Source organism: Moschus berezovskii, chromosome 6 (genome assembly GCF_049115385.1).
Source record: "Moschus berezovskii isolate FMDL1 chromosome 6, NW_MosBer_1.0, whole genome shotgun sequence".
Classification (NCBI taxonomy): domain Eukaryota; kingdom Metazoa; phylum Chordata; class Mammalia; order Artiodactyla; family Moschidae; genus Moschus; species Moschus berezovskii.
Window position 1 is genome coordinate 36,364,103 of NC_142465.1, and position 24,114 is coordinate 36,388,216.

Sequence of the window (24,114 nt, forward strand, 5' to 3'; positions counted from 1 at the left end):
GGCGGTGGTCGGTGCGCAGGCGCGCATCCCCGCCGCCCAACCTGTAAACAGAGCCGCCCTCGGGAGACAACTTCTGCTTCCGGGTCACGCCTTGACAGCCGCTTTCACCACCCAGGTCAGCCCCACGGTTCGGTGAGTGTCGCCCCGCTGCAGGAATGTCTGCAGTCAGGTTTCCTAACCTCGGGCACCACGCCCAGTAACACTTCCACTCCCCGCTCGCGACCTGCCAGCCCTCGAGGCTGGGATCTCGTCCCGGGCCTTAAGGAGATTGGGGCGGGGATTGGTTCGCCTTTGGGGCTCCCCGGCAGATTTCGTGAGCCCATTTCAGTACCGGCCCCGCGAGACCTGCTGGGGTTGCTGTGTTCTTTGCGGAGCCCGTGCGGAAAGTGACACCACAGGTCTTCGCCCTCCGCCCCCTAGACTCGGCGAGACCTAGCTGCCGCGAGCCCTCTCAGCTGGTGCGGTGGGGCGGGGGCGCGCCTGGCCGGGTCGCGGGCCTCCCGGCCTCCCTAGCACCAGAGCTGCTGAATGTCGCCTCTCCCCTCCTCTGCTTCTAGCTTCGCATTAAGAAAAACTCCTTGGTGTTTTCTTCGGATCCGAAGTGGAAGAAAATGGGAGAGAGGGAGCTTTCTGCTCCAGCAGAGGAAAGGGACCACATAGGGTCAAACCGTCTGGCGATATGTCGAATCTAGATTTCGTGATCCTTCCTGACAGTGAATGTTGTCAATGTGCCCCGAAGTTTCACTCTTCAGCAGGAGCATTGAGGCAGCCGCAGAGGACTAGTGGTTGTATTCTGAGTTAGGATTTCTTAGCCTGGAGTCCAAGAAAGCTCCGAAAATGATTGCAAGGGTCTAGTTTTTTTTTTTTTTTTTCCAGGTTATCATGACCCAGAAATGGTTAACAGAACCACTTCGGGCTAAGCCTTCCACTTTGGATGCTCTGTTTGTTCTTGGAATCGCTGACTCAAATGCATCTGTACCTTTTCCCCTTTATCCTTGCAACAAAGAAGTGTAAGATACAGACTCTTGTCTCTGAGGAGTTTCGTGGCTATTGCAAAGATTAAAACGTATTCCAAGTCTAAACTAGTTGGAAAGTTTCAGAGAGGCATATAAACAAGTGTGTAAGCTTATTTATTATAAGCTTTGTTCTTAATGAAGTAGGGAGAATACCCTAATTTGAATCACTGATACCTGTGAATTTATTTTTAACTTCCATTAATTAATGCTATATATATTTTAATTTAAACAGATAAATGGCTACCCAGTAGCAAGATGGAAGAGTTTATAGTATTATTACATAATGTATAAGGGGAGAGTCCATCACAAAAGTTACATTGTATGAAATGACTAAAATAATTTTAGTGTTTTTCCCTTAGTAATCATCATAAGCATAAAATGTCTAATTACTGCAAGTCTTAAATTTTTCTAGGGTCCTAAGTAATAAGCTTTACATTGATTCAACAAATATTTATTGAGAACCTGCTATGTGCCAGGCACTATTAAAAATAACACTGTATTTACTGGCAAGGAGCTTATGGTTTGATAGGATCCTGGATTCCTAAATGGTTACACCTAGAGAGCATACCATGCTTTCTTTACAGTTTTTGATATATGCTTTTTCATAGAAATATTCTGCCTTCTTTGCTGTAATCTTAAATGTTCCCCAACTGGTATATGGCTCTTAGAGAGCCAAAACTTTTTATCATAGTTGAATTTAAGTATTGTTTTGATTGTGTTGTGTTAGTCACTCAATTGTGTCTGACTCTTTACGACCCCATGGACTGTAGCCTGCCAGGTCCACGGAATTCTCTAGGCAAGAATACTGGAGTGGGTTGCCGCTCCCTTCTCCAGGGGATCTTCCAGACCCACAGATTCCTTATTGTCTGAGCCAATATTGTATTATTTTCTTCTTCCAACACAGAACTCAGGTCTACTTCTCAGTTGTCACAAGTGGCCAATTATTAAAATTTTAAATTCATTTTTCACTCTTAAATCTGCTTGTTTTCCTGCAACTGCAAACATATATCATTAGAACTTTTAAACTTTTTTCCTAATTTTATATAGATGACCCCAGAGTAATTATACTTTGGCATTCCTTCCTTATTTTAGAATTTAACCTCAAAAACTTCTCATTTTTTTCTTTGCTGAAGACATTTTAAACTATTTCACAGATGGCTTGTCATTATTAGCATAAATGCATTTGTTCTGTTTCTTCTCACAGGTAATAATCATTCCAATACCCTTTAGTCAATCAACCAGTATTTACTAAATACCTACTTTTTGTGAGACTCTGCGGCTGGCCTGAGATGGTCTAAAAAAGTAGAAGACAAGAACCTTGCCTCACAATTGATTACAGTTTAGATGGAAAAACAGTATGAACATAACTATACTGCAAGGTCAAATGTAACAAGTAACCTAAAGGGGGTCCTGATAATAAAGACCACATAATTCAGAGGAGGAAAACAGATGTTTTGTGAAATCCTTAGCCTTTACAGGAATCCCTTTCCTGGCTTGGTCTTTTTTAAACCATAAAGAGCTCCATGGGGAGCTTGGAGCATTTGGGGAAGTCCTGTGCTAGACAGGGTCAGAGAGTAAAGCCAGGGTTCCCACGGTCAGAACCCTTTCGTCCAGTTTACCCAGCTCCCTCAGCAACTATCATATTCTCCTTCTTGTGATTAGGAAAAATGGTATTAATGAGTCATTGACACTTTGAAATCTGGTTTTAGTAGTGGGAAGGCCTTGGAGAATCTCTAATCCTAAGGACAGGTGTGCTCAGTGGTAGTGTGTATGCCTAAAACATCTTTGTTTCAGGCAGTTTGGAGCATGTGAACGTACTCTGAGCCTTGATGAGTTCCAGTATGTGGTATATTATGCAGAGCATTCAAAGCAAATACTCTCTCTCAGAGCGCTTAATCCGAACAATCGCTGCCATTCGCTCCTTCCCACACGACAATGTAGAGGACCTCATCAGAGGGGTGAGTGTGCTGGGCTGACGCAGGAGTCCTTGGGGAGGAGAGGTGGGAAAGTTCCTGGGGAATCCTCATGGATTATAGATTTGCAGCTCTGACTCACCACGAGATCACTGGGAGTTTTTGCAGTTTTTACAATGTTCTAAAATGTATTAACCATTAACATATGTTTTGCTTCTCTTCCCTTCTGTCTTTCACTTTGTGCAAATGATATTTTTCAGAATTATGTTCTGGATAACCCTAGTTTCATGCTCTTTGTAAAATCTCTTTCTGGGTATGATGCATATGGGATTCAGCAAGCTCAAAGTCTTCTACGCATGTTGTACTAAGAAAAGGAGGAGGCAAGCACAGCATTAGTGGTTTTCAAACACTTGTAGTTTATAATAATAATTACATGGAGAGCTATCACTGGCCTTCTATCCTAACGACAGCTACCCCTTACAGTTCTGTAGAGATTATCAGTCCCTAAAACGCATGGTAATTTTTGACTTAAGGAAACACTTTAACTGTCTGCTGTCTAACCAGTACTATTCTGTACTTCTGTTAAATGGCTAGTATCCTGGAGGGGCGTTGATGCTTTTCTGTATATTATTCTTGTTGAAGAGAAGTTACAGGGTAATTCTTTTTTTATCTCTAGAGAATGCATCCAGATGGCTACTTCTATACATTCTTTTGAACAATTCTCAAATCCTGTTTACAGCCTAGAGCTCTGTAGCTGCTTCAGAGTTGTGTGGCACAGCTGTGAGAAGAAAAGTCAGACAGCATTAGCCTGTTCTCAGCAAAAGTGGTATCAGAAGACTCAGCAGTAGAAACTGTCACATTCTAATTCCAGCTCTGCTGCTGAGTCATTCTGTGACTTTGGTCGGACCGTGGTGTCTCCAGCTCCTTCATCAGATATGAAACAGAAGTACCAGTAGGGGCTAGGTGGCAGAGAATGCTGATACCAAGGGGCCACTTAGTGTATAAGTATATGCTATGTATGTTTATAAACAAAGACATAACTTTAAGATGACCTTACTGTTAGTGATAGTCATCTGTCAGATGGAAAGAAGAGCATGCCATTTCTCCTGGCTTCTGTCTGAAAGACGCATTCCTGACTTTTTCAGAGCATGGTAGCCAGAGAAAGCCTATTGCTTTTCCAGCTTTCCTGCCTGGTGATAAGGTTCCACTGCTTTTACGTACAAGGTTATGTCCTTAGTGATGTCCATCCCCATGGCCATCTTTCAGGCTAACTTGTGGAGAAACTTAATGACTTGATCTAATAAGGCATCGACAGTTCCTTTCATTCATCTTCAGTGTATTCTCTTTGTTTGGATATTGCCTTTGTAATTTCATTTAATTAATAGGAATAGGCACTGGGGCTGGTAGTATCTTTACAATGCAGTCAGAGTTAGACCCCTTCCCCACCCTCACCCCCGCCCCCGACATTGATCTGAGTCTTGTCCTGTATGGTGAGCCAGAGCCGAGCACACCAGTTGAAGTTTCCTTCTGTCCATAGGGAGCAGACGTGAACTGTACCCACGGCACGCTGAAGCCCTTGCACTGTGCCTGCATGGTGTCCGACGCTGACTGTGTGGAGTTACTGCTGGAAAAGGGAGCTGAGGTAATGTTTTTTAGCACTGTCACATCAGTGATTCACTAAAACTTGGGCTTCACACTTCCTTAAAATGTTTTGTCTCTTGTCCTATCTCTTCCCACCTTCTTGCTCCCACCTTCTAGGTAGCTTTGGTGTGGCCGGTATTCAAACAGTGTAATGGTAAATCGTCCAAAGTACTTCATTCCGTTGCCTTTCTTTCATTCACTGACCATGGCTCTGGGAAGAGGGAATTTTTATCTCCCCTTACTCTCCCAGCCTTCCTTCTGGGGTTGTTTATATTTCTATTTAGTCCTCTTTTGACTGTTCACTCCCCTCAACCCTTATTCAATCTAAACCACTTGAGACCGGCCACCAGCGTGCACTTCTCACATGTCTGTCACTGGAAAATAAGGGTCAGTCCCTTCCTCGGGATTGAGCTACTTGTGCTCTTTCTACCCATTCGTTTTTTTCTGTTTTACCGTATCTTGTTATCTTCTTTCTACTGTATCTTAACACTAAAAAAAAACATAGATTAACTTTTATTGGCATTATCAAGAAGCAGCATAGTATAATGAATAAAAGAATAGTCTGGACCCAGACTGCATGGATTTGAATTCCAGCTCTGTCACTTCCAGCTTTGTGATCTTGAACAGGTTACTTAACCTTTCTTTGCTTCCACTTCCCCATCTATAAAATGAGGATGATAAATGGTGTGTTCTTCATAAGGTTGAAACTGTTTAGAACACTGGCATGTAGTAATTATTACACTAAATAAATGCCTGTTAAATAAAGTAGCAGTTACAACAGCTTTTGTGGCATCTTCAGGGTGCACAGGTTGAGGCAGTCATTTGAATCAAAGATGCCATGAAGCAGGTGTGCAGGCCTCAGGCATGCTGGTGGGTAAGCCTGCTCTAGCCCCCAGCATCCCCACCTCCACACAACCACGCTCTTCTCTGCCTGTCTTGAACTATCCTATAACTTTTGTGAGTGACCCTGAAGTGAAAGCCAGTGATTAATAGCAAGGATAAAAGTGAGACTATACCCGGAGTGAGGGGGCAGTTTTTAGCTAAATAGAAGATCGAAGATTAAATATTTCAGGGGTGGTTTTTATTTTTTAGTGCATTTTATGGGTGAGAAAATTCGCTATTTAAACCTAGGATTTAAATGAAATCTTTGTGGCCTCCCAACTATTATAGGAGATGCTGAGTTTAGCAAGCCAGCGGCTTTTCAGCCTCGGAGGATTTGTGCTCTTTCCTCGGCATGCTTTCCTCCAGGTTCTCTCGTGACCCCGCAACATGTTTGCGGGGGGCTGACTTGGATGAGTAGTTCTGAGCTGCTCTGTGTGTTTCAAAAACAGCAGAGCTGCATGGGCAGAACCTTGACTTCATTATCTTTCAGTCTGGTTGCCATTAGCCACAGGATACAGAGTGAGTCAGGATCAGTAGAATAATCCAGAACCTTTACTCCAGCCAGCATGCGCAAGCTTCCTTCCAATAAACGTCTTTCAGAGTAGTTACAAGGACTTAGACTTCTTCTCTTTCTTCCCCCTTACTGTGTGGTAGGGGTCCTAGGGAACCGTAAGTAAGAATGTGGCAGCAAAATCCTAGATGATGCCGGCCAGCTAACCAATGGACGTAACAGAGTGTTGGTTGTTTGAGGACTGTTGTTTTCCCACTTGCTCCTCAGCTCCATCCTGATCACAGCTCCCTGGGAATTGCTTGTTGACCTGCATGTTCAGAAAATTACATAGCAAAGACAGTGGATAGGCACATGCAAGCCTCTTTGCCCGCCCATCGTCCATACACTGTAATATAGTCGCTCCCTCTTCACAGGTGAATGCCCTGGATGGTTACAACCGAACAGCACTCCACTATGCAGCCGAGAAAGATGAGGCTTGTGTGGAGGTCCTGCTGGAGTATGGTGCAAACCCCAATGCACTGGATGGTAACCGAGACACCCCGCTTCACTGGGCAGCCTTTAAGAACAATGCTGAGTGTGTGCGGGCCCTCCTAGAGAGCGGGGCCTCTGTCAACGCCCTGGATTACAACAATGACACCCCGCTCAGCTGGGCTGCCATGAAGGGAAATCTTGAGAGCGTCAGCATCCTTCTTGATTACGGTGCAGAGGTCAGAGTCATCAACCTAAAAGGCCAGACGCCCATCTCCCGCCTGGTGGCTCTGCTAGTCAGGGGACTTGGGACAGAGAAAGAGGACTCTTGCTTTGAGCTCCTCCACAGAGCTGTTGGACACTTTGAATTAAGGAAAAATGGCACCATGCCACGAGAAGTGGCCAAAGACCAGCAGCTGTGTGAAAAGCTGACTGTTCTGTGCTCAGCCCCAGGGACTCTAAAAACACTCTCTCGCTATGCTGTGCGCCGGAGCCTGGGACTCCAGTACCTGCCGGATGCCGTCAAGGGCCTTCCTCTGCCAGCTTCTCTGAAGGAATACCTGTTACTCGTAGAATAGCCTGGAGGAGACGTCAGGCCAGCAACTCTGCGTAAGGCTTTGCCCTGCAGCACCGTCTGTCTCGAAAAACAGGGAAAGCAGTTGTTCTGTTGTGTGGTTTATATTTCAAGGCAACATGTCACAACAGTAACCTTCACATCACCTCCCCTCCCCAGACCAAGCAAACAAACAAAAAAATGTCCCTCATTTTTGTTTCTGTTTCTTGCTTACTGGGCCTTTTATATTGCACCCTGCAAAGGAAGTTGTCCAGAACCCTCATTAGGGAAAGAAATCAACAGTGAGACTGAATTTCTCTGGGCAGATGAGTATTTATAGCATGTGCATTTGGTTTGCCTTTGGGAACATGATTAACTTTCGGAAGGATCCCTCTAGAAACATTTTAATTGATCTGCAAAGTTTAAGAAAATTCCAGCTAACAGCTGCATCCCAAAGATGAAGATACTACTGCCTCAGATGGTGCACCGGTTCAGAACTGGGCCGGATGTCCCTAGAATCATCCCCGGGCATTCAAAAGGGACTGGCCCCTTCTCACCACTGAAGGGAAGGGCAGTTTTTGCTGCTTTTCCATGAGTGTGCCCAAGGCTTACAGTAGTTCAGCAATGTTGTTTTAGAAAGATTATCTTGCTGCTCTCCATGTAGTAGAAGAGATGGGAGGTTCTAAGCAGTCGTAAGAACTTTTCTTTGAATGCAGTTCTTTCTCTTCCTGACAGCCAGTTTGTGCTAGTGGGCTTGGCAGGCTCTTCCCGCACCCACCATAGAGGGAGGTGTCTGCTCTAGCAGGGGAGGATGTGGGCTGGGCTGCCTTTTCTCATGCATCTTTCATTCACTCTGCTAAGTTTGGAGTTTTTTTTCAGTTGTTTTGGAAACTTTGCTTTTTACTGATCTACACAAAAAGACATTGGTGGTGTGGGTGGAGTTGGGGAGTGGGGGAACAGCACTTATAAGAGCTTCCTCTGAGATGACCCACCTACCCAAAAGAGATCTATTTAAGTGAACAATACTTAGTGTAAGTACTCTTCCTCTTCATGTTCCTAAGCTAGATCAAGTTGTTGATTCTAGATGACCTTATGCAAATGTGAAAGACTTTTTTTTTTAACTGATCGGGAACTATAAATAAAAATGAACAGAATCTGCTGACACAGCTAATTTGAAAAAGTATGTCTGCTTTTGTCCTTTTGTTATTGGTGTTTTGGCTCACGTAAGGGAAAAAAAAGAAATAAAAAGGTCTAAAAGCAAGTTTGGAAATTTCTACTATTCCTACTTTTCTTTACATTATCGCCCTGAGCCCCAGTGTCCTCACCTCTGATGCTGTCACACCACCTGCATAGGCTGTTGTGAAGAATCAGTGATAACAGTGCTTGATATTTATTAATTTCTCTTCCCCTTACAGAACTGTATAGAGAACATTTGGCTGCTTTAATTAATGTTGAACTCTGACAAGACTTCTCAGTCATTTTTTAGAACTGTTTCTAGCGGGTAGCAGTTATACTTTGGATAGCCAGCAAAAGTGAACTACTAGATAGTCCTTTCCTCTGTTCCTTGAAAAACCCCAAACCTCCTTCCTGCTTCAGCAAGCAAGTGAGGAAGCTGTGTTAGTGGGAGAGAGATGTATGCTTGTGCCAAGAGCCAGGATCTGATTCTTGGACTCTAATCTCAAGCCTCTCATTTACAGGGCAGCATCCCATCAGTTCAGGGCACAGTGTGTAGACCCGGTCCCGAGGACCAACTGTATTACATGGGTACTTGCTAATGAGGAAGTGTGGAAAAAACAAACTGGGCTGAACAAGAGCTCATGGTTTTCCAAAGCAGTATTTCAACCAACCCAGCAAACTAGGTCCAGCATTGAATGTCTCTGTCTTCCAGGCATTCAGAATGTACATGTCACCCCACCGGGATGGAGTCTGGCTTTCATCCAGAAAGGAGCACAGGGGGAACAGTTGAGAAGGAAGAACCCTGGATTGTCGGAGTAGAGATTAGGGAATGGCTGGAAAAAAAGCAAAGTTGGGTAATAAGAGGTAAAACATAAAACATAACTTTATGCTTAGGGAAGATGGGAGTGTCCTTGGCTACAGAGGATGCGGGAGGGACTGCTTGTGGGACGAGGGTGAGGATGGTGTCCTGTGTTCTGGGACCCTGCATACAGAGTCAAGAGGGCCCAAGAACAGAAGTACACGGGGTTAGCACACGGGCTGTCTCTTCCCAGGTGTCCGTCTGGGCAGAGTCCATTGCTTGGGGCTGACAGGAACACACTTGTGAAGACGATAGAGGAGAAGCCAAAGCACAGTGACCAGTTGGCATTTATTAGTGTAGTTACGGTGTGTCGCTGTCGTGATAGGAGTAGAGGAACCATGACTTTGTTATCACAAAGAAATAAATAAAGCTTATTTTTAGGAAAATTCTAACCGAGTAACTGAAATCGAGCAGTAGTACTAGAGGAGTCCAGCCTTGTGTGACACAGGAAGCTTGGGTAGAAGTCGGGAGAAATTCTACATACAGGGAGCTTCCACTTATGGCCCCTGCCCCAGCTCCCTGGCTAGAGCTGACTATGGCTGCAGTTACAGAATAAAAGGAAACCTAATGGAAAATGCGCTCAAACACGTGAGAACACACGGACTTGGATCTGTTGGGGTGAGCTGACCATGAGCAGACAGTCCATTCCTCTCTGCAAAGAGGCTTAGATGTTAGCTTCTCCGGACCGCTTCCGATTGATGTGCTCCAGGTGGGCGTGCTCTGAGGTATCCAAGTCAATCTCATACTTGGCGAGGATCTTGAGGATGGGCCTCAGCTTCAGCCACCACTGTTCCTTGGGGATGCGGTGCCTACAGAGGAACGAGGTAGATGATGATTTAATCTTCAGCACCCCGATCAAATTCTATCCGAGGCTATGGGAAGAAGTGGAGCAGCAGAGGCTGAATTTGCGACCTAAGCATCAGATCTGAAGTAAGTATGACTGCAGGTGTTATTCCTAAGAAAAAAGGGCTGAAGACGTGAACACCCTGGGAAGAGTAGATCTCAGCAACTACTGGGGAGGGAACCACCCCAGGAAGCAGATGTACTCACTCAAAATCCGTCTGTTCCTTCAACTCAGTCACTGGTTGGAAGACCAGGGCCCTCTTACGCATCCCCAGAACACAGCCCGAGTCTGGGGTATTGGCAAAGATCCGCCCTGCAACAGGGATAGTCAGTCAGCTGCTATGCGGGGATCCGGCCTCTAGGAGAGCGGCTCGCCCTCTTACCCCACCTACCGTTACGGTAACTCTCTTTGATTTTCCCTGACATCCAGTTCATAGCCTTTGCACCCATCTTAGTGGCAAAATTCCTGTCGAATGGAGTTGGGCTCCCACCCTGGAAAAAGAGTGATAAAAGTTACAAGGGGCAGAACTCTAATGAAGTGGCAAAGACATGCTAATACACAGAGAAAAATGAAAGGGTGGGTCTCAGGTTTATAACCAGAAAAAGGAATCCAGAAGTCTTAACTAGGAAAGGAAATCCCAAAACCGGGCATGGAACCAGGGCGAGCTGGGCTAGCACGTCTGGAAGTTTATCAGCTCTAAGAGTAATTAGTATGAGGGGATGCTTGGTCTCCCAGCTGCCTCTTCTAGCTCCATGGCTGCATGACCCTGTTCATTTACTCCTAAACTTATTGGCCTCTTGGTCAGCTCCTTGTCCTTCACTAGCCTAGCAGCTTTTGTCAATCACCTTCAATGAACAAGTGTTCCTTGTGATCTAATTTGGGTGCCTTGGTAGCACCTCAGAATAATATAAAACATGTTGCAGTTTCTCTGAACAAAGTAAAGGTAAGTGGGAAAATGGGAAGGAAGGAAAAACAGAAAAGAGGTCTTCATACTTTATCCAATAGTACCCCATTCCTTCAGGAGCTGATAAGCCCATTCAAACTGAGATAATGTGAATTCATCTGTGGGTACAGAAAGGTCAAAGATCAACACTTAAGTGGCATCAGTGGGGAAGGTTTGGGATGGGGCAGGTCTCAGACCATTAGCAGCATCTGTGAGTGAGTCCTGTGGATTCCTTTCCTCTGGAAACCCTAGTGAGTGGAGACAGAGCCCAACCCTGGCAAGGTGCCCACACTCATCTCACAGGGTGCCCATGAAGGCAGAGTGGTGTGTGGGGAAAGCACTGGGCCAGCTCATTTTGGCCTCACTCAAGCCTGATTAGTGGCTCTGGGAAAATTACTTCTCTTTGAGCCTCATTTTCTTCATCTGAAGCAGTGGTTCTCAACTGGAGATGACCTGGCCTCCCAGGGGACATTTGGTAATGTCTAGAGACTTTTTTCGGAGAAGGCAATGGCAAGCCACTCCAGTATTCTTGCCTGGAAAATCCCATGGATGGAGGAGCCTGGTAGGCTGCAGTCTGTGGGGTCACTAAGGGTCGGACACGACTGAGCGACTTCACTTTCACTTTTCACTTTCACACATTGGAGAAGGAAATGACAACCTACTCCAGTGTTCTTGCCTGGAGAATCCCAGGGACGGGGGAGCCTGGTGGGCTTCCGTCTATGGGGTCACACAGAGTTGGACACGACTGAAGTGACTTAGCAGCAGCAGAGACTTTTTTAGTCACACAAGTGGGGAGGGCATGCTACTAGTGAGGGCTCATCTAGCGAGTAGAGTCTGGGGGTATTGCTAAGACAGCCTACGACACACAAAACAACCACAAAAAATTTTCCAGTTCAAAATGGCAAGAGTGCCAAGGTGGAGAAACTCTGCCCTAAATAAAGAGGATGAACCACAGAATCTCTCAGGCCATTTCCAAGGTAAAAACTTGTGATTCTGTGATTGCAGAGTCTGCAGGCCCGTGCTGTGGTGGCCCCAACAGCCTCCAGCAGGTGGGAGGCCCGTGGGAGACTCTGGCTGCTGGGTGGGGGTTTCCTATGGCCGTCTGGTGACAGCATGGTGTGTCTGCCCCACCTGCTGCATATGGCCCAGCACGTTCTTCCTGCTGTCGAAGATGCCCTTCCCCTCCTCAGAGTACAGGTTGAAGATGAAGTCGGTGGTGTAGTTCTCATTGCACTTCTCATTCCTGCAGGAGAGATGGAAGCCTGTGCCGGGCGCTGGCCCCCTCCCTACCCCTGCCTTCTCCAAGCTCTGTGGGCTTTGTCCCTCCCAGTCCCATCTGCTCCCGTGGTCCGGGCTCTCATGCTCTGTATCCACAGACTCCACAGGGTGTGCCAGCCAGGGATGCGGCCTGACCAGGGCCGATGCCTGACCGCCGCGCCTCTTCACTGAGGAGCGGACCAGGGGTGAGGTACCTTAACACCAGCCCCCTCTTCACAGTTGTCTTCATCTTCTGTACCAGATGCTCCACATTCACCTGAAAATGGAATGGAAAGTCCTAGACACGGCTGAGCAGGCCTCCACAGGAGGGAGAGGGGCATGAGGAGGGGGGCTGCTGACAGCCCAGGGCTGACCCGCACCTAATCCCTTTAAGAAGGTCACTACAGACGGATAAGCGAAGACCCAGCTGAGCTGGGCAGAGCAGGCAGAGGGAAAGCTGACGAGTGTGGTCACGGCCAGTTTGAAGCCCCTTTCCACCCGCTCCCGACCTCCCTTTCCAGGGGGTTCAGTTCTTCCACGCTCAGAAAGCCAACCCTGCCCTCGGTGTCAGTCTGTGAATGGGTGGCGTCCGTGCACAGCAGTGACTCATGGCGGAGAAAACACCCCCATCGAGGCTTTGAGTCGGGGTGAAGGAGGGAGAGGGTCACCCCCTACTGATGGCTGGGCCCTTGGAGTAGTGAGTTCCCGCAGCCTGCCACCCTCCTCTCTGTGGCTCCAGTGAACGAAGATCTTAGGAATGAGGATCATAAGGGAATCCCCTCAAAAATGGGTTAGGGGTCCATTTGGTAGCAAGAAAAATCTAAATCAGTTAAACTGCCGACTCAAAGTTTAGAAAAGTTTTATAATCTCACTGAAACTTGCTCATCTGTAATATGGAGATAATCCCTCCCAGGCATGCCTGTTGTGAAAACAAAATGCAAAATGGCGCATAAAGGGCTTAGCTGCAGCCACCCTTCAAATGAACGCTCCAACAGGAGCGGCACCACACACAGAATGTCACCCACAGCACGCCGGCCCCGTGCTCTTCCTAGGACTCTGCAGACCATCAGCTCTGTCCTTGCCTGAAGCTCTCACAGTTTAGGTCGCCATGGGGACATGGTCACCAAAGGGGCAGGGGAGAGCCTCCTAACAAGCTCTGGGTAGCCATCTACCTGCAGGTCTCGAATGGTGAAGGGCTCCTCAAAAATATACGCAGCATCAGCTCCGGCTGCCAGGCCTGCCATGGTGGCCAGGTAGCCACAGTAGCCGCCCATTGTTTCAATGATAAACACACGGCGCTTGGTGCCTGCCGCTGACTGCTTGATGCGGTCACACGTCTGCAAAGACAACATGTCAGAGAAAGACAGGGTCAGGGATGTGAGTCTTGTCACTTCTCTGGGCCCCACCATCACCCGACTCTGGAACGACATCCCCCTAGGCCAGCAGGGCCCCAGCACCCCCTCCAGTTCTCACCAACAAGGATGGCAGACATGTCTGGCAAGTGCAGTGCGGACCTCCTCCCCCAGAAGGAAGCTGTTCCTACCCTTTCTGTGCTTGGACTAGGGGAACTAGGATGTAAGACCTCATAAAGGAAAAATCACTTGGTGTGTGGAGTACAGATGCATCTCTAAGCTAGAGACTCACAGTGAGGAGGATGGACACAACATGTTAAGCGCAGTGTGGGCAAATGCAGAGCTTGAGGAGTATTCTTCTCACACTGCCACTTGGCTGGTACAAAACAAGTGGCTCACTTCCTAGCCCAGACTCGGTCCAGGGACTGGAGTCCCAGCCAGAGGCTGGGAAGCCGCGGGGACCCTCACCATGCAGATGGTGTTGAGGGCCGTGTCAGCCCCCACGCTGAAGTCCGAGCCAGGCACATTGTTGGAGACCGTGGCAGGGATGACCACAAAGGGGATGCAGAGCTCATCATACAGTTTCCTGCCCTCCATCAGCTCGAGGCCCCCCGTGTAAGCCTGAGAAGACAAAGCCATGGGGGCAGGAATGAGGGGGAGAAGGTGGGGGCGGGGGCAGGAGGAGAGGAAGAAATGGCAGGGACGCTCACCTCAAAGCCCCCGATAATGACAAGGCCCTGAATATTAAACTTAGTGATGTTGGCACTGATCTGTTCAAAGCTCTTCTTGGGTAGAGTCCTAGTTGATTGGGGTGAGGGGAGGGGAATAGAATTGGGGGAAGAGACAACAACGTCAAGGGAGAGAAAAGTGAGAGTTAGAAGGCACTGTATTTATAATTTCTTAACTTGTGCCCCGTTCCTACCCTACTTCTCACCCCACCCAAGGACACACGCTGGGGCTCTGAGTCACCAGAGCTGCTAACGGATGTCTGGATGGACACATCTGCCCTCTGAGGACCCAGACGACAGCACTGGTCTCGGCAGAACCCAACCAAATGAACTGACGCCCACATGCAAGGGCTGCCTTTAGGGTGACTACGTGGAGGTAATCCTGCAACGCCACTCACCTTTTAGTCCCAAGTTTAGAACCACCTTGGCCAGTCCAGCCTCCAACGTAGCTCCATCCAGCTTCCTCGATCTGGGGAGAGGTCACACAGGTCTGCATCGTGGTCTGACACCACTGCTCGAGCCCTGAGCCCATCCTCTTGGCAGAGCTGTGCCAGGCACCGGCTTCTCCCACCTCACTGAACGTCCTCCACCCTTATGGCTCACTCACAAATCTTACACCGGGCCCTGTCCTGAACTCTGGGATAGAGAATTATATCAGACACGTTGTTTTCAAAGGGCTCATTTCAGTGCCTCCTGCCTCTTCCCACTGCCCTAAAATTAAATACAGTAGCTCCCCCTTTATCTGCGATCCCACTTTCCAAGCTCTCAGTTACCCACTGTCAACCCTGGCCCAAAAATACTGAGTGGAAAATTCCAGAAATAAACAATTTCTAAGTTTTAAATTGTGTGTTCTGAGTAGCGTGATGAAATTTTGCACCATTCTGCTTCATCCCACCCGAGACGTGACTCACCCCTTTGTCCAGTGTGCCCACGCTGTGTACACAACCTGCCTGTCAGTACAGGGAAAGCAGGTAGTACACAGCTGACCCCTGAACACATGGGGGTGGGGGTGCCCACACTCCACAGAGTCAGAAATGCACATGTTAATTTACAGTCGGCTCTCATATCCACCACTCTGAATCCATGGGTTCAACCAACCCTGGATCATATAGTACCACAGTGCTTGCTATTGAAAAGTTCTGGGGAGTTGCCTAGAGGTCCAGTTAGGACTTAGCACCTTCACTGTCATGGGCCCAGATTCAATCCCTGGATGGGGAACTAAGATCATGGAAGATGCGTGGCACAGCCAAATTAAAAAAAAAAAAAATTCTGCATGTAAGTGGGCCCACGCAGTTGAAACCCAGGTTGTTCAAGGATCAACTATACACAGGGTTTGGTGCTATCACAATTTCAGGTATCCACTGGGGATGTGTCCTCCGCAGGAAAGAGGGGACTACTGTATCTACTTCTGCTTGAACCCCAAGAAAAAGGTTGTGAGGGACAGGGGAAAATAAAAGAACAGACAGGTCAGCTGCTACATGTCTCCTCTGCACAACTGCTCCTTGTCCCGCAGCAAGTGCCCTCCTTACCTGACCCTTGGCCAGGCCCTCAAAGCCGTCGTGCACCACCAGCACGCGGTTGCCCTGGATGAGGCCAATTCTCACGGTGGAGCGAACGGCAGCATTCATGCCTGCGGCTGGCGCTCCCACATTCATCACAGCCACTGTGTAGGAGCCACTCTATGGAAGGAAGTGGAGAGGGAGAGGGGACAGGTCAGTGAGGGGAGCTGGCCTCTGAGTCCCTCACGGTCCTGATAGCACATCCCTCTCCCAGGGAATGCCAGCACAGTCTGCCCCGTCCCCCACATCAGGGAAGCAGAAGTCGTCACCACAGATCAATAAAGCTGCAGTTCCTGATCCCAGACACCACTGCACAATGAATACGAGACCCTCCAGAGCAGTGTTACTCAAAGTAGGATCCTTGGACCACCTGCTGTATCAGATCCACCCAGGGAGCTTATTAAACCTGCATGTTCTTGGCCCCACCCATGATCTGATCTCCCTCGGAGGGAGGGAATATGTGTGTTTAATAAGCAACCCAGATCATGCTGCTGCTGCTGCTGCTGCTAGTGTAGATAAAATATTAAGAACCACTACTCCAATGGAAGAGATGGTTCAAATACACTTAGATGTGATTATTCCAGATTTGCCCACAGAAATAACACATGAGCCTCTTTCCCCTTCCTTGCATGCTATCTTGTCAGCCCTGAAGTGGATGTGGGTCTTGGGTTCAAGACGTCCAGGGCACACTAAGAACATGGGCTTGTAGCTGGGGTGAGAGAAAATTAACTTAGTGGTGTCCAGGTCTCAGCACTGAAGACACAGGCAGGCAGAGAAGTTAGCAAGGCCAAAGGTTGAGTGGACTGAGGGGAGTGCGTCATATGGGGGGATGCGGGAGAAAGAGGGCCAAGGGGAGACAGTCACTTGGCAGTACCTTAGACACTGGGGGTCTGACGTGAGCCAGAAGCTTGTATACCTCCCAGTTGTTCATGAAGCTCCTAAAAAAGGCGAGACAGGGCAGTGTTTTCAGGCCATTCCCCAAGGCCAGCAGCCAAGGGGATCTGGTCTGAAGTTCTGTTCCCAGCATGAACTTCCACAGGGCAAGCCTCCAAGGACATGAGTGGAGCCTGAGCAGGGATTGGCGGCGGGGGGTGGGTGGGTATAAACCAGCTTGAAGTTCCACAGGGCAAGCCTCCAAGGACAGAAGTGGAGCCTGAGCAGGGATTGGTGGGGCGCGGGGAGCAGGTGGGTATAAGGATGCCATAAACTTACCAAACACCCTGAGCACCGCCCCCGCCCTTGCCTAGAGACCCTCATGATCTAACTGGGTCCACATACAGCAATAACAAACTGTGAAAAGCTAAGGCCAGGGAAAGAATCCTGGGAGTGAACCAAGCCTCCTGGCCATCTCACTATTAGCTCTCTTTGGGAAGAAACTGTTGCACAGGCAATAAGAAGAGAAGAAAATAGAAGCTCCTGTTTTGGGTCTGTGCTACATCGATTTTTGGCTTCATTCTGATGTCTGGTTTCTGTGGCTAGCGAACTCCTGGTCATTTCCTTACCGGCCCCTCAGCTTCATGGCTTCATCGAATCTCCTCTCATCCATGGCCCTGGTCACATCCTTGGTCTGAGGGAGGAGAAGGGCAACACTCAGAATCAGGATAGGGTTCCGCACACAGCTGGGTTCTCATCCCACACTGAGACTCTGCCCGGCTCTGGGTTCGTGACTGGACCCTGCCCATCCACTACCCACCCCTGCCCCGACACATTTTCACAGAAGAAGTGTCTGTGTTTTTCCTTAATTTTCTGAGTAACGAGCAGCAGCAGAAGAGGGCTAAATCTATGTTCTATTTACCAGAAGATGTGCAGGATGGCAGAGCACACACAAATAACATGGCATCTCCCTCCATTCTACACCCAGGGCTCCAGCCTCAAGGTGGCTGGCCTCTAAGCTAATAAGAAAATTAAGACTGACCACTTAGGAAGAAAGTCTGATCCCTGACCCATGCTTCCACTGCTTTCTGCTCTGTGAGCCAGGGCTTTAGCTGGGGGGCTTTCAGAGATACGGTTCCAGGCGAGGCCGGAGCTTGTCTGGCCTGTAAGTCATGAGGACCCCTGAGTCTCAGAGAGAAGGATCCAGGAGCTGGGGAGCCAGGCCTGAGAGGCAACCTGACACCTCAGCTCCCAGCCACTGCATCGGCTCTGTGGTATCAAAGGAGTGATTCCTCTATAATTAGAGCCATATTTCCTGAGTGCTCAGCATCTTCCAGACCACTTACACATCTTCTCTCCAATCCTTACACTCACGCTCAAGGTGAATACTTATCAGTAACCTCGTGATGGTTCAAGGGAGAAATCAGAGTGAGGGATGAGCTATCCAGCCCGACTTGATAATATTTCCCTGCTTTTAATAAGGTTTGGAGAAAGACTGCATGCTCCTGAGATTGGATATTAGGAGATACTGGGTCTCATTAGGTAGGATGCAGCGGTCCGCATCTTCTTCAGGAACATCTGTCAGATGGGGAAACTGAGGCTTGGAGAGGGGAGAGTTCCTGCACAGAGCCCCTCGAGTGCCTCCACCTCGTGTTCCTGCCTGTGGCACACAGCCTCCCCACCTGCACCGCCTTGGCAGCCCCGGAAGCTGCTCTCTCTCTCAGTCAGATCTCACCCAGACAGGGGCTGGGGGCTAGTAGGAAGGTGGGCTGGGGTCAGTACTCACCACCTGGACACACTCCATGAGGGGCAGGCGCACAGCCTGGTTACCAGAGAGGCTCACCACACAGGCTGGGGTGTCCGGGGTCCCCTCCAAAAGTGCCATTACTGCTTCCACACCCATCCTGCTGCCCTGCAGGAAGCAAAGCCGCTCTGGTCCAAGCCTCCCATCTGGTCTCAGCCTGGAGGACCTGATCATCCAAGGCCCTTTCCAAATCACAAGCTGAGTTCCACATTTAAGGACTATAGCCAAGAACTCACTGGGCTTTACCTTCTGACCCACATTTCATCTAAAGCTTGATGATGCTTCCTCCTTTTGCCAGAAGAGCCCCCAAGGATTCTTCCTGGTTCCAGAGAACCATATCCACTATAGTTATCAAGAGGATTACTGGGGCTAAGAGTCCCTTCTTGATGAAAGTAGGATGGGGATACAAACAGTGTCTAAGGTTAGATCTTAATCTTTCATTCATGCTGTAAGATATTCGACCCTAGTGAAGCACAGCATCTCCCATCATTTTTTGCAACAAAAGAGAACTCTTGAGCATATGGCAATGAGTCAAGGCCCAGTCCAGAGGCTGGGTGACGGAGCAGTGTGAGCAATGGTTGAAGCCCCTGTGCTGGGGAAGGACAGCAAGTTGAGGGTCCCACAGAACCCCATGACTTACCAGGATTCTGTCGAAGGCCGATGGTGTCCCACCCCGCTGCACGTGCCCCAAGACAGTGACCCGGGTGTCATATCCCAGACGCTTAACCACCAGCTGAAGGGACAGAGAGAGATACAGAGTCAAGGAGAGGCATCCAGCAGGGACCCAGATAAATCAAGGATGACTCAGCCTCTTATCTTGTAATGATTCCTGGGTGGGAGGAAACCAGGGGCCCGGACACCTGGGGAGAGATGTGCACAGGACTAAGGGGAGACTCGGGAACTACTGGGGAGCAGGCCCGGGGCTGGTGAGGTGTCACGGCCCCTCTGGCTCCATCCATACTAACGTTTTTGATGTCTTCAGAGGTGATTGGTTTCCCATTCTTGTCAATCGCACCCTCAGCTACGATGATGATGTTGAGACGAGAACCACGGTTCCTTGTCTGATTGAGAACAAAGCGCAAAATGGTCAGTGTCGTGAAACTGATGGACAGGAAAGCCATCAGCAGCGGAACAGGGCAAGGGGATTTTCAAAGGGCAAGACAAAGTGCCAGTACCTCGCTGAGCCGGCGACAAAGGTGTTCCTCCCAGTCGTCATCTGGTGGACACTCGGGAATAAAGACCCAGTCGGCCCCACAGGAGAGGGAAGTGACAAGGGCCAGGTATCTGAGATGAGAGCCAGTAGTGTCACGGCAGGAGCTACAGATCATAGCCAGCCTCCCCCGTTCCCGACAAGGCCACTTAGTCCCATTGGAGAGAAAGGTCTGCAGAGCCCCCATTTCACTCTTGGGGTGATGGTAGGAGCCCCTCCGAGACAGCTGCTCAGTGAGGTTCTGCCCCTCAAGAGGCCCTTCTGTTCATACTCACCTGCATCAGTGGCTCCCAGTCTCAGAGCACTGCCTGCTCTTTCACACCGCATGTGCCCATGTGCGTGTGTAAGCGAAGCGGGTGGGGATGAGGAAAGGCGGCCACACTGTGAGAAGTGTGTAGACCTCCTGATCTGCCCCACTGGGAGCCCCCCGGGTCTCCGGAGAAGAGGGAAGCGCTACTGCTTGTACACGGAATAAACGAGTTAAGATGCTGGGGGCAGTCTTACCCACAGTGCCGGCCCATCACCTCCAACACAAAGGTCCTCTGGTGGCTGCAAGAGAGACAGAGGGCTTACACAGTCCAAATGTTCCTATGGCCAGACCTGCAGGACCCCACCCGTATCGAGGCCCAGGAACCTATCTTCGGTATATGTTTATGCTGTGGACCTTCTTCTGGGAGACCTGGAAGACCCAAGGGAATCACTTTAGCCACCGGGTGTCCTTCCCAGGCCTGAGAAAGCACTGCAGAAACGGTGTCAGTACTGAGGCACTGTGTCTGGGAAGGAGGGACCCGGGAAGGGAAGGAGCAAAGGGAAAAGAAGTGGAGAGAGGACTCAGCTGACCTGGAATCCTCCAGGATCTCCCTTGGGAGACTGCCACCCCTCTGTACCCCCATTCTCCTGCACTGCCTCCCCTGAGTCCCTCCCATCTGACCTGTCTCTCCCATCTTTCCATGGCTGGAAAGGTTTGGGGGGCCCTGGAATTGTCTTAGTCATTTAGGAGACCCCACAAGTATTAAAGTCTGCAGAGCAACACGTGTGGGTAGACAGTGGCCAGAGGCGAGTCTTATGGTATTTACGGAGCAGTGAAATTAAGTGCTCCAGGAATAATTCTTAAAAACAGTGTTCTAGTCCCCAGAAAACTGATCACTATAGTACCACAGCTCAAGTCCTTTCATCTTTTCTAGGCCTCAGCCAGCTGATCTGTTCCAGCTCCATCCTCCCACGCTGCTTCCTCTGGGGCCCTCACCTCTGAGCGGTAGTAGTGATGGCGTCTACAATCTCCATGATCCGGTGCAGGGCAGAGTCAGTGCCAATGGTCATATCAGTGCCACAGAAGTCATTGTCAATTGAGCCAACCAGGCCCACGATGTTCAGGTAGCTGGACTTGGTAGCCTCCTCTGCTGTGATCTTGCCTGATGAGGGGAAGCAAAGCAGGGAGCCCTGGGTGAGGTCCCCAGTGCCAGGGAGCAGGTGGCCGGAGAGGGCAGGGGCCGCAGTCCATGGCAATTGTCAACAATGGCAGGAAGAGGAGGGCAAAGACTGCCCTCTGTGTCTGGGCAACAACCTTCTTCCATGAGAGGAGGGTGTGGTGTGCACATGCGCAGAAACCACACTGACAGAGCAGCATCTTACCTGATTTCTGGAGGTCACTCAACAAGTCACTCCACTCAGAGCGGAAGGTGTCGGCCCCAGTGAGGCTGCCGTCTCCCCCAATGACACACAGGTTGGTGATCCCACGCTTCACCAGGTTGTGGGCAGCTCGGAGCCGGCCTTCCCGTTCCCGAAAGTCCTTGCACCGGGCACTGCCAATCACCGTGCCCCCCTTTGAGGAAGAGGTGGTAGTCAGCTCCCCAGGTGACAGGCCAAATCTGGGCTCAATAGGCTAGGATTCCCCCATCCCAACATCACCACATGGCTCCCTAGGAAGTTCCTTACATCCTGAAGAGTCACTGGCCCCTTCATGTATGTGTGTGTGTGGGTGTGTATGTGGTTTTAAAGTTTTATTCTTCATGAAAAGGGTTAATGAAATTCACATGAGTTTCAAACTCCAGAGTCATGAATACTGATGTTTAAGTCTGTTGTCTAAGGGCATATAATTGTACAAGCTTAGCCATTAGTGGAAGACATGTGAGTCTCAACTGCCTTTGACACGTTTCTATTTCATGTGCCTAGCTAGCTTCTTTGACTGCATTCAAGGTTATTCACTTTATCTTGATTTTCAGCTTCATTTGCAAGAGCCTACATGGCACTTTCCCTATTTTTCACCTCCTTGTAGTTCAATGAGATTTTTTTTTCCCCACTGGTCCCTTCTAAAGGAAGGTGAGATGGTGCTGGCTGAGGCATCGCGGGGTCATTCCCACGTTCCCACATTCTGCTACACCTCTTAGAAGATGGTTAAGATGGACCCATGCCACTGAAGGCTTTGTTATGGTGACTGTCCTAAAGAGACCTAGGGAATACACACATATCTGTAGGCTTCTAAAATGACCTCCATCTTTCTCATCTTAGACATGTAAGAAGCAGCAGCAGTGACTTCAGCAGGGGCGAAGCATTGCCAGTCCTTTCCCCTTTGCGCCTGGAGATCGGTGTGCCAGTCGGAGGACCCACAAGACCCAGGCGTTCCCAGAAAAAACAGCTCTGAGTAGGGAAAGCCCTAAACTCCCAGGAGCCTGTGGACAACCCAAGAGAGGGGAGCACACCGAGGGTTTTCACAAATCATATGAACTCTGGGCATCCATGCCTTCGTGGGTATTGATGCAGAATTTTGGCTGATTCTCAGACTGCTTGATGAAGGTGCCATTGCCTGTTTAAAATCTTCACTAAGTGCTATTCATTAAGTTTCCCCTCATGGATTTTTTTAGGGGATTAAGGTAAAGAATGAGGATACAAATGTAATGTATAGATTTTTCAGTAAATCAGAAAATGGGTATAGAATGACTTAGAGAAAGTAGCAAAAGGGGCTGTGGATACAATCAAGATCATCTCAGGGTTTTTTTTTATACTCTAAAAGGCTATCCCGGTTCCTTCCTTCCTTAAAAGGTCTGGTTTCAGGTCACCTCATCGTCATAACATGAGGACTGGCAAACTTCAGCTCTACTTCTGGCTCTGGCTCCAGTCCCCTGATGAGGTTATTTTCAGGGCCTGACCTTCCCCGTGACCCCAGAGCAGGAACCATTACAGGCCAGCTCCTCAAGTCTTACCTATGACCTTTCTATAAAGAACAAAGCGTCCTGTGATCACATCCCAACCCTATATCCTACCCCAGGAAACCAGGGTGATGTTTTCAAATGCAAAGAGTAAAGGGAAATGTAGCCCCTCTGTGGTCACAGAATCCCTTCCTACTAAGCCACATGGCAGGGAATTTGGGAAACCATGAGCCCCACCCAAACGGGGTGAGACAAGGACAGCACACACAGGGGACGAAGCCCTCTGGAACATACCAGCTGAAGCATCATCGAGACACTCTCCCATGTGGCTTCCCGGATGTTATCTCCACCATCCACCAGGCCTTGATAACCCTGTGGGGTACATTACATCCATTCAGCCTCTGCGAGGCTTCCCCCAAACCCCCAGGATTAAGACAGGGCCCCTGGGAAGAGGTTCTCTGAGAATCAAGTCACCTCCCATTACTGATGCCTAGGTGCTCCTGAGAAAAACACAGTACAAGGAAGGAGACATCAGTTGTTCCAATACCCTCCTCTAGTTTCTCTCATTCTGGAAACATCAGGATGCCCTTCCCAACATTTAATCTTGATTTCTCTTATTTGTGGCTCATCCCATTTCCTCCCAGGGGAACTAGATGACAGATAGTTTTGATAACCAGCAAAGGAGGAAAAAAAGAAGGGGATGTTAGAAGGAGAAAAGGAGAGAAACGTGGCTTGAAAAGAGACGATAAACTTCAGAGAAGAGAGGGAGACAGACCCTATGGACAGAAGAGTGGACACAGGATGAGAGGAAAGGAGAGGAGGGAAGCCAGGAGGAGTGAGAACCTTGGAAAGTAAGACAACTGCACAAACAGAGTGGGACTCGTCCTCCTGAGGCTCTGACTCTGGATGTGAAACACCAAGTTGTTTCAGCTTCCCTCTCTGTTTGGGGGGAGGTGAAGGGAAGGCGGAATTACTTCTTACTTTACATTGAACAGGCAACACGAGGACCTGGTCTGCGGACCTCTGGGCCCCACCATCGTTACTGAAGCCCAGAGTGGGAAGGAGTGATTCTTGAGGACACAGAATCAAGAGCAATTAGACACATAACCAGGAGATAAGCAGAGAGGGTGGGGAGAGGGAGTAGAAAACAAAGAGTGATGGGGAGCAGAGCAGAGAACCCACCTCATGGACAAAGAAGACACGGGCACCAGTATAGATGCCAACACGAACCACAGCCCTGACTGCAGCATTCATGCCTGCGAGGAGGAAAGAGTCAGAGAGAGGTTACTCCTAAGAAAAGCAGCCCTGGGCTTTAAGACCAGAGTCAGTCCTTTTCCAAGGCTTTTCTCTGAATCTAGAATCCCCTCATCCAAGTCTTC

At 49.1% G+C, this 24,114-nt stretch overlaps 2 protein-coding genes across 8 annotated transcripts in view; one reads left to right on the forward strand and one right to left on the reverse strand.

Moving 5' to 3' along the window:
- The first annotated feature begins 1 nt into the window (after position 1).
- ASB8 (ankyrin repeat and SOCS box containing 8) lies at positions 2–8,164 on the forward strand. Of its 4 annotated transcripts, XM_055396632.2 has the most exons (5): positions 23–132; positions 877–1,010; positions 2,815–2,974; positions 4,467–4,571; positions 6,377–8,164. In XM_055396632.2, the coding sequence occupies exons 3-5, from the start codon at positions 2,846–2,848 to the stop codon at positions 7,007–7,009; spliced, it is 867 nt and encodes a 288-aa protein (XP_055252607.1). In that variant the 5' UTR covers positions 23–132; positions 877–1,010; positions 2,815–2,845; the 3' UTR covers positions 7,010–8,164. The 4 variants fall into 4 exon arrangements, with proteins under 4 accessions (XP_055252605.1, XP_055252606.1, XP_055252607.1 ...); XM_055396630.2 differs by lacking the exon at positions 877–1,010 and having other exon boundaries at positions 2–132; positions 2,811–2,974; XM_055396631.2 differs by lacking the exon at positions 877–1,010 and having other exon boundaries at positions 13–132.
- Positions 8,165–9,288: 1,124 nt separating this feature from the next.
- Positions 9,289–24,114, reverse strand: part of PFKM (phosphofructokinase, muscle) — a 45,281-nt gene continuing 30,455 nt past the window's right edge. For all 4 annotated transcript variants that reach the window (XM_055396623.2, XM_055396624.2, XM_055396625.2 and 1 more), the window contains 21 exons: positions 23,918–23,991; positions 23,030–23,107; positions 21,222–21,411; positions 20,836–21,001; positions 20,094–20,138; positions 19,555–19,663; positions 19,345–19,440; positions 19,020–19,112; positions 18,362–18,487; positions 17,205–17,269; positions 16,577–16,640; positions 15,673–15,822; positions 14,542–14,612; positions 14,126–14,213; positions 13,884–14,036; positions 13,236–13,400; positions 12,279–12,340; positions 11,938–12,049; positions 10,255–10,354; positions 10,070–10,175; positions 9,289–9,828 (listed from right to left, as the gene is read on the reverse strand). In XM_055396623.2, coding sequence (XP_055252598.1) covers positions 9,684–9,828; positions 10,070–10,175; positions 10,255–10,354; positions 11,938–12,049; positions 12,279–12,340; positions 13,236–13,400; positions 13,884–14,036; positions 14,126–14,213; positions 14,542–14,612; positions 15,673–15,822; positions 16,577–16,640; positions 17,205–17,269; positions 18,362–18,487; positions 19,020–19,112; positions 19,345–19,440; positions 19,555–19,663; positions 20,094–20,138; positions 20,836–21,001; positions 21,222–21,411; positions 23,030–23,107; positions 23,918–23,991 — 2,258 coding nt within the window. In that variant the 3' untranslated portion in view covers positions 9,289–9,683. The remainder of the gene's footprint in view (positions 9,829–10,069; positions 10,176–10,254; positions 10,355–11,937; positions 12,050–12,278; positions 12,341–13,235; positions 13,401–13,883; positions 14,037–14,125; positions 14,214–14,541; positions 14,613–15,672; positions 15,823–16,576; positions 16,641–17,204; positions 17,270–18,361; positions 18,488–19,019; positions 19,113–19,344; positions 19,441–19,554; positions 19,664–20,093; positions 20,139–20,835; positions 21,002–21,221; positions 21,412–23,029; positions 23,108–23,917; positions 23,992–24,114) is intronic.

Coding starts and splice junctions, on each gene's coding strand:
- ASB8 (XM_055396630.2), top strand. CDS start 2,846: ATGAGTTCCAGTATGTGGTATATTATGCAGAGCATTCAAAGCAAATAC. Junction 2,975..4,466: donor TAGAGGACCTCATCAGAGGG/GTGAGTGTGCTG, acceptor TTCTGTCCATAG/GGAGCAGACGTGAACTGTAC. Junction 4,572..6,376: donor TGCTGGAAAAGGGAGCTGAG/GTAATGTTTTTT, acceptor CCCTCTTCACAG/GTGAATGCCCTGGATGGTTA.